At 54.4% G+C, this 9193-nt stretch overlaps 2 protein-coding genes; both read right to left on the bottom strand.

The window, feature by feature from the left end:
- Nucleotides 1-5334: 5334 nt before the first annotated feature.
- CHC_T00000816001 (hypothetical protein) lies at nt 5335-5598 on the bottom strand. Its single transcript, XM_005718158.1, has one exon. It carries the CDS (start codon nt 5596-5598, stop codon nt 5335-5337), a length of 264 nt encoding a protein of 87 aa, XP_005718215.1.
- Nucleotides 5599-8000: 2402 nt separating this feature from the next.
- Nucleotides 8001-8258, bottom strand: CHC_T00000815001 (hypothetical protein). XM_005718157.1 is given in 2 exon segments: nt 8001-8009; nt 8010-8258. The coding sequence occupies 1 exon segment, from the start codon at nt 8256-8258 to the stop codon at nt 8010-8012; it is 249 nt and encodes an 82-aa protein (XP_005718214.1). The 3' UTR covers nt 8001-8009.
- Between the last annotated feature and the right edge of the window lie 935 nt (nt 8259-9193).

Genomic DNA, 9193 nt, shown 5'->3' with positions numbered 1-9193 from the left:
ATCCAGGGCCGCCTGGTTCATGACCGAGCTGGATACCGCCTTGCGTTTTGCGCGCTCCCACAGTACCGAATCGGTCCTGCTCTCGCTGCGCTTCAACAAGGAGGCGGAATCTTCGGAGGTTGCCAGATTCATCAGCACCTCGATTCGCAGTCTGGATGCTTCCTGGATGATACAGGTGGATGATGATGCGACTGTTCTGTGCCTGCTTCAGCCGTTGGCGCTGCACACTCTCAGTAGTACTGTACGCTCTCAGTAGTACTGAGTCAGTACTACTGAGAGTGTGCAGTGTTTTGGTGACAAGGGCGGGGCGCAGTGGGCGAAGGCGACTTGCCACCCGTTGTTTTACGTAACTTGCGTTCCCCCTGTTGGGGCAACATTTTCGGTACTGTAGACACTCACTCGCTGCGTCCCGTGCACAGCGAGCCGCCGCGTCGCGGTAGCCGCGGCGACGCACACGGTGGAACAGGCGCGAGTACAGGAGGCGCGTGTACGGTATGGTACAGTACAGTACTGTTAGGAATGCTGTAAGCCCAGCGCCCAGGGATGTACACTGCGCAGGAAAGGGGGCGCGCGGGATTTGCGCTTGGAGGACAGGGCGAAGCGAAGCGCGCGGCATTGCGTTTGGACGACGACGGGCCAAAGAAAGGCGCGCGGGCGGAGCTTGAACCGCAATCGGAGGCGAACAAGGACAGGCGCGGGCCAAAGAAAGGTGCGCGGGCGAAGCTTGAACAGCAATCGGAGGCGAGAAAGGACAGGCGCAGGCCAACGGAAGGCGCGCAAGAAGATCCTGAAACCGCAAGCGGAGGACTGCGGGCGCAGGAGTGGGCCAAGAGAAGACTGGCGGGCTGCGTGCAAGGGTTTGGATCGGGGGTAGTGGTAGTGATAGTTTATCGGGCGCGGCTGTGAGTAGATAAGCGGGAGTGGGGTGAGTAGGAAACGGGGGAGGCAGGCATCGAGTGGATTTCTCGACAAGGAGCTCAAGTGGACTCTTGCGTTCTTGACGCCTGGCCTCCCGCCGAAAGGAGGTAAAAGATTTTCTCGGCAATCACTGTGTCTCAGGACGAGCCACAACAGTACTGATACGCGCACGGACACGTGGCAAACGGTGTTCGCTTTGGCACTGGGCGGCGGTCGAGGCCATGGGGTGATTGAGAGAGGGCCAGCGAGAGGCGCGAAGGGCTGGAGCGGAACAGTAGGAGCGCCCTCGAAATTACAACTAAAATCTAGTCCAAAAAATTAAACATTAATCAAGCCCTTCACACGGTTCTCAATTTATGGGCCTAGTGTCTAGACGACAAATGACCTCATATGAGGTCACTTTTCAACTTATTTTTTCTCGACTTGTGCTAGCTCAACAAGATGGAAAAAGATACTCACGCCACCGCAGTTGACTTCTGCGTTGCGGAAGGGTGGAGTTCGGTGAGGTCTGCACGTCTTTTCCAGTCATTTTTAGAATGCCTGAAAAAAGAAGCCTTTTTGACCAACCTCCAAACGTTTTACGTTGATATCTTCGAAACCAAAACGCCTGTTTAAAAAGTCAACTGATCATTGAAACTTCATTAGATTCTTAGTCTCACTGTGTATTGACAACTGCCATCCCAATGTTTTGCAAGATGTTATTGCCGAGGGCATATACGTTAAAGAAATGGTGTCCAAAACTAACTTTATAAAGTTTCGATTTAATGTATATATTTTTGCCTCACATGAGGCCATGCCTGACCTCATATGAGGTCAAATCGCTTGCGTCTAGACACTAGCTACACTGATCACAGAGGTTGGCAAATGCAAGAGTTAATGCTACGCCGAGGAGACAGGAGCAACTCCCAGGCGACCACAACTTGGATGGCAACGAAATGCCACTGCATTACTAATGCAGATAGTGTAGGTTGACAACGCCAAAGGGCATAAGCTACCAGTATAAATAGAGCAAGTCGGATGACTCATAGCAAAAGAAAGAGGAAGGACAGAGTTTTACCGGTGGGGAAAAGACGACCCCACGAGCCTGTTGTGCTCTCACCTATTGCCTGTAGAATAAGCTGCCACCCCTTAACATATCACTTGAGGTCTATCACGGCACCTCACAAATGGGAGAATCCACAACAGTACCCTGTACAATGTACCCTTCCACGAAAGTATAATTTGGTAAAATCTTTTTAAATTAACTTGAAAAACTACTTCCCCTTGCCCAAATGAGGTCAGACTGGTAGTAATGGATGCTCTGCGTTTGCTAATCAACCGGGAGGAGATACAGAATCTCTAGCCGTACTGGATCAGAGAATCCTCGAATTTTCTTTTATTGGTGCGGCAATACACAGATGTTTAGAAAAAGGTCTATTTGGAAATTTGACCGGCCCCAGAAAGACCAAGTAACGCGGACGCGGCAACGCTGATGGGGAATGATGAGGAATTGACGCACGTTGGGGAGGGGCCTTCGTGCACCTTTGGAACCGCAGTTGATCGTGCCCGCTTCTTGGTTGAGTTGACAGGCTTTGAGGCCTTGCCACTTTTCATGCTTCCCAGACTTTTTTGTGCCCTCAGCTTTTTCGCTTCTGCTTACTGTTCTTTCTGCAGTTCTCTTTGTTTTTTTGCCGGGCAGCCTTCTCCTCCGCCTTTGTTGCTGTAGCCGATCCTCCTCAATTTTTTCTGCTTCCTGCGCGCAATAAATGGCCAAATGTCAGATAAATTGCCGGCGTCCCGAGCTGAATCATTTCTTTTCTGCCCGTGTGACTCTTTTCTCTTGGTACTTGTGGCCTGGGAGTACTTGCATTCATAACAATCTTGTTAACGCTATCATGATTTTTAGGAGTATCTCTGCCCCTTTTATTGCAAGTGAAGCGGACTTTTCGTTGTTGACATTTTCCTTCAGCTTTTCGAAGACGAGGAGGCAACATTGCGGGGAACTGTAGACGTGGTGAATGCTCCAAGCCCCAGAGCGTTTCCCTGGAGTCCAGGGATGAATGACTGTCCCCATTGTCCGCACTGAGTTTACCTCAGCGGCATGCTTTCGTACAGTGGGAGCAACGAGAATTGAATCACCAAATTAGCCTTTTTTACCAAATAATACTTGTCTGGAGTGGTACAGCACAATAACTTTATGAACGGAGGCTCTCCTGTGCACACTGCCCGCCAGACTGCCCGCCAGACTGCCCGCCAGACTGCCGCACTCGCTCGCTGTGCGCCACCCCGCTCGCTGTGCCCAACTACGGCACTGCGTCCCACAATAATCTCCCGAATCTCCGCCCTCCAACCTTTACACGATCGCTAAACTTTACGCGCCTTCCGCCAACGCCAACGCGGGTCTTCCCCTCACCTCCTCCCACGAACGCATGCCCCGTCGAGCCCGGGCCGCTCCGGCCCGGGAGCCCCCGCCCGCATGCCATCCGCGTCGGCCGCTCAACTCGCGCCCATCGCGCGCCCTGCCTCGCGGATCGCCTCCTCCATGCCCTTGAGCGCGTCGGGGCGCCACTGCTTGACGCGCACCCACCTCCGCACGGCGCTCTCATGCAGCCACTCGACGCCGCCGACTTTGCGCGCCTGCGTCCCCGTCACGAAGCGGAGCGCGGCGTCGCCGAACCCGCCGCCGTCCACGGGCGGCGCGTAGATGTCGCGCGCGAGCCCCATTTGCGCCTCGTCGAGCTCGAGCGCCACGCCGCGCCGCCGCATCTCGTCGAGCATGAAGCGCAGCGCGTTGTGCGCGAGTCCCAGCTCGTCGCGGCTGCCGCCGCCGATCCCGCCGTGGTGCCCCGGCAGGAACTTCTCCGTCACCTGCCCCGCGCCCCGGCGCGCGTGCGCCTCCATCCGCGTCGGCAGGAACACCTTCTTCGTCTCGTCGATCGACAGCGCGTGGATCCCGTGCTCCACCAGCTCCCCGATCCGCGTGTGGTGGAACTCGTACTTGCCCCGGTCGCGCCCGAGCCCCAGCCCTAGCGGTAGGTCCTCCGGCAGCCCGAGCGCTCCCACCGTGTCGAAGCACCCCACCAGCTTGATCGCGATCCGCTCCCCGTGCGCCGCACGGAACGCCCGCGCCTCGCCCGACTCGCTCCCCACCCCGGACCGGTACAGGTCGTACGCCTCCTTGACAAAGTCCACGTGGTCCCGCCCCACCAGCCCCGCGTGCTCGATCATCCCCGCCAGCGACCGCACCGTGTACGCCCCGCGCGAGTACCCGAACAGGTACACCTCGTCGCCCACCGTGTAGTTTAGCGCCAGAAACCAGTACAAGTCTTGAATGTTCCGGTCGATTCCGTCGCCGAACGCCCCGCCTCTGATTAGGTCCGACACGCTCCCGGCCGTGCCCACCCCAGCGTCGTAGAACACCAGTTGCGAGATATTTTCCTTGCATGTGTGCTTCACCGCCTTGGCCATCGTGAAGATGTTGGTCCCCACTTCCTTTTCGGCGTCCGACCACGACCCATCCGAGAAGATGCATAGACGCTTGACCGGCAGGCTTGCTGGCGAAGTCATTTTCGTAGGAACTTGAGTAGGAAAACTAGTAAAATGGTGTGTGAGAGATTCTGAGTGTGTGCGTGAAGATGTGATGATGAAGAGATGGGCGAGAGAAGACTAGGTATTTAAAGTGGTTCGAAGAATAACATGTCTGCGTGACTTAAAAGCTATGGCCGTTCTAAGGTGAGAGCTGCTGATTTTTGCTGCTGGCAAACATTTCGGCCAGAGACTGAAAATGGCCAAAGGGGGGGAGGGGGAGGGGGGAGGGGGGGGGGAGATACATAAGCAAGGTGGTGATACCAACCAATATGGCTCCGCCTGCGGAGGCAACGAATGTGCGAACAAGGGTTTTCTCTCTCTTTTTCGATCAGAGTAGATACTGATACTGGCGTAATCATGCAATTATGATCAGAGGAGGAATGTCCATGTCTATCAAGATTGGTCTTCGTATGAGGAGCATTGAAGATGAGGCCACGTGCGCGACGCGTTCATGCACTGGCACGTGCGCCGGTCCACTTATGTACAGTACTGTAACAGATCCTCGTGGCTTTGCCATGTCATTCAGTACCCTTGGTACATGCCGTTCACGCAAGTCATGCAGCCGCATACAGTAGACCAAAAAACGAACCTCATCTACAGTTTGTGGGACCGCCGTTCAGATCAGACTTAACTTGCATGAGACCCTGGACGTGATAGGAGTGATGCTGAAGAATTGGAATGATTCTGTGCCATGGCAACAGCAAGTATTTCGCTATCTCACCAGTGCACTATCTCAGTTTTTGCGTAGCAACACAGTCCTGTACTGTGCCGTACCAACAACATAGAGGAAACAGAGTATAGTATAAACATAGACGCAGCAATATACGGAGATGTAGAGCAGGGAGGGAATTAACCGTTTTTGCCGTACCCTTGAGCGTACCCTTCGGAACCGCAGTAACATGGGCAGCAGAGCCTCAAGCTCCCACGCAGAATAAGAAGAGCTATGGCCTTCAACAGGGACGCCATCCCACAGTTTTCGGCAAGCAACCACTTCAAGCATACGGGTAAGGCGCAGGCGTAGAAAACAGCCACCCGCACGTTGAGCGGTGACTTGGAATCACACAAAGGCCATGAGTTTCCATTCTGCCGAACCTTGGAAGGCTTATTTCGCATTTCTACATAACCGTTTTCAGTAGAGTCACGCAGCTCATGAATTTGCGGTAAACAGATCTATGGTGTGAGTCCACTGTTCTCTCGTGCAACGTAACATGTTACGGGACAGTGTCACCACATCTGTCCGGATTTCACCTGATAGCTCTTGGAAGGGCGAGCTCCGGTTTCGATTTCGATGGGTCCACGAACTTGCGTCCAGTCTGCGAAAAATTATGCCGCTCCAAGCGTTGTCAACTACGCCTCCCTGCCTTCCTGATTTTTCAAGTCTCACTCCAGTCTTAGTTTGACACTGTTGAGAACATCATAACGTTGTGCGCAAGTTAACTTGACGTCTCTCTTTGCTATATTGGCACGGTAATGCCCTTGCGCCGTCCCACATTGTATACAGTACTTTGCCTTCTCTGCACCTTGTCTGAATTGGTATCATTATGCCCAGAGTGGTACTAGATGCAAACTGCGCACATCTACAAATTCCTGCTCAGAATGTTTTGACAGGCGTTCAGTACTGTGGGTGATGCCAGGATGGCACAACGGCGAATTTACATGTTCTCTCTTCACAACCTTGACCAATGCTGCCCTTCTTGCTTTCATCGAGCAGCAGCACATCTCGACATGCATCGCGTACGACAACAAGTCGTTGTGGCCACGTCCCAGAAACATGGGGTGCCGAAGCACAGCGAGCGGCGGGGTGGGGAATGGGCTTGCACCTTGTATTTGACGCTGGCTCCCACTCATTCAGCGTGATGTCATGCACTCGAGTCCCCGAATTGAGGGATGACGAGCATCACTCGCTCATCGTCGAACTTGGCTCGAATATTGTGTGCTCCTGTCCAACTCTGACAACCAAGGCCTTGTATTTGTCGCTGGTTCCCACTCATTCAGCATGATGTCATGCACTCGAGTCCCCGAATTGCGGGATGACGAGCATCACTCACTCATCATCGAACTTTGCTCGACTATCACGTGCTCCTGTCCAACTCTGACAAGCGAGGTAGGACGTCATCGCTGCGATGGCCGATTTACACGTACCTTCGAAGGTACGGTATCTGGCTTTTTTGAATTCGGTGCGCTGTCGCCATTAAAAAACGAGATTCGTGTTTGCTCACAGTACAGTATCTGAACTGTGGGCCACGTTTTATATCTCTCCCGCGACTGCGTACAGGCTCGGTTTTGGCAAGTACAGTACAGCACACCAGTGTGACGGCATCTGGACTTGTGTATCTTGTTACAGTTGTGATGTGGCAGGTGTCGGAAAAGCACGACTGGGCATTGTTTTTGCGCGGTTCGCCATGAAGCGTGGCCGGATGAAAGGCGACTTCTGTCCGAGGTGTCTTCCTGTCTGTCCACACAGTTACAGCTCATATGATATAGCATCGGCCATCCCTACCTATTGAAATAAATTTACACTACAGCTATTCCTCGCCAGCGACACGGCCATGACACACGCGCGGGAAAGTCTCGCGTGGTGCGTTCCTTTCTGTTGGGTCTTATTAGCTCTGTTGTAAATAAAGATACAGGGGGGGGGGGGGGGGGGGGGGGGGGGTAGCTCTATATCGCACTTCTGAATAGCGCATTACCGGATATATCGCACTGTTTCGGGCTTGACACGAAATCAGCCACGTGTATGACATTACACACGTGTCGCTCTAGAAGCCCCTAGTAGAGGCCGTACTGTACAAGCGACCCGCACAGTACAAGGGTACCTCCAACTTTGGCTTACGGCGACGGCGGCTGAGTAGTTCTGCCCAGTTCCACGTCATTGCCTCAACATAACAAAAAAAATCTTTTTCGAGAGTATTTGCTACATCGCACTATCGGATATATCGCACTTTGAAGCGTTGTGACACTGGGGTGCGATATATAGAAGGTACCACTGTATGGGAACAAAAAAGGGCGTGGTAAGCATTCTTCCACTGCCTTGAGTGTGTGCTTTTTTTTGGGTCTGCAAGGCAGTGGAAGAATGCTTACCACGCCCTTTTTTGTTCCCATACTGTACATTCTTCCCCAACACTGTCTAGATGCTTATACGCTTTCCCACTACGCACACGCAACACGTGCAACACGTGCAACCTACTTGATGCTGTACCCTTCACATTTCTTCACATCGCGCTGTCCTTGTGGGAGTTTACAACGGCAGAGAGCTACCTCCGTTCACTAGTGCACATGGTGGCGCACTCCTGGGGGCATACTAGTCCATCATGTCTCCATACCACTACCGGGCTGGGTCTAGTTGGGGCAAGAGTCTCTATGGGGGCATAGTAGTCCATCATGTCTCCATACCACTGGTGTGTCTACCTCTCTACACGTAGCTAGAGAGGTAGACGACATGCGATTTGCGTCATACTGTATGAGGCCAGCTTTTTTTTGTAAAAGATATATGCATTTGTATTGCAAATTGAAACTTTGTAAAGTCAGTTTGGACACCATTTCTTTAACGTACGGTACATGCCCTTCGCAATAACATCTTGCAAAACATTGGGACAGCACTTGTTAATACACAGAAAGACTAAGACTCTAATCAAGCTCCAACAGTCGCTTGATATTCGCCCTTTGCCGGTACCATTGCCCCATTCGTTCCCTTTTTGCTCACCCCGACACACTCCGACACTCCATCGTCTTCTCCATTCCCCTTCTCCTTTCCTCTTCTTCTTATCCTCCATACGAGTCATGTCACCTGTCACGTTTTCGCAAAGGGCAACCCCGCGCCCTGCCCTCCCATCTTCCACACCAACCCCAAAAGAACCCCAAACCCCGTCACACACCCCTCACCCCACTGCAGCCTATCAACTCCTCCTCCCTCTTCCTCTCCCTCTCCCTCTCCCTCTTCCTCTCCCTCCACCTCACCCAACCCTCTTCGCACAAAACAAGTCTGTACTTCTGCCCGTGGCGTTGACAAACCTATAGAACACCTCTGCCGTCCTCCACGTCACCTGCTGCCCAAACATTGGGAACTTCTCCACCGTCTTCTCCTCCTCCCTCACCCCGTCGAACCTCAGCCCCACGCACTTGAGCCCCGCCCCGAGCAGCTCCCTCACGCACGTCAGCGTATCATCTCTGGACGCCCTCACGTCCACCTTGACGCGCGCATACGCCACCCGCCCCGTCGCCAAAAGCCCCTTCCCGCCCGCAAGCACCTTCCCCTCGTGCCCGCCCACGCCCACGCTCAGCACCCCGATCTTCGCGTCGTCAAACACCCCCAGCTTCCCCTGCAGCACCAGCTCATCCAGCAAGTGCGTCGACACCTTCTCCTTCTTCCACCCGAGCTTCACGCCGCCCTCTCCATTCCCCCCGCAATCAAAGCAGCCGCCGCCCTCCCCCTCGCCCGCCTTCCCAAACGCCATCTCCCTCTCGCCGGCCACGTCCGACAGCGCCCCCTTCACCGGCACGAACTTGACGCCCCTCTTCCTGAGCGCGGCGAGCCCCGCGTACGCGGCCTCGTCGGGTTCGACGGCGAGGAGCCAGCGCAGGCCCTTTGCGAGCGCGAGCTTCGCGAGCGGGGCGCCGGCGCCCGCGCCGACGTCGATGACGGCGTAGCGGCGCAGCGCGCCGGGGAAGGTGGCCAGCGCGCGCAGGGCGACGTCCATAGCGACCCGCA

Source organism: Chondrus crispus, genomic scaffold (assembly GCF_000350225.1).
Source record: "Chondrus crispus Stackhouse genomic scaffold, scaffold_373, whole genome shotgun sequence".
NCBI classification, from domain to species: domain Eukaryota; phylum Rhodophyta; class Florideophyceae; order Gigartinales; family Gigartinaceae; genus Chondrus; species Chondrus crispus.
This window is presented reverse-complemented; position numbering and strand designations above follow the sequence as displayed.

Bases quoted from the DNA above. Each gene is read 5' to 3' on its own strand.
- CHC_T00000815001 (XM_005718157.1), bottom strand. From the start codon at position 8,258: ATGGAGGATAAGAAGAAGAGGAAAGGAGAAGGGGAATGGAGAAGACGA.
- CHC_T00000816001 (XM_005718158.1), bottom strand. From the start codon at position 5,598: ATGCGAAATAAGCCTTCCAAGGTTCGGCAGAATGGAAACTCATGGCCT.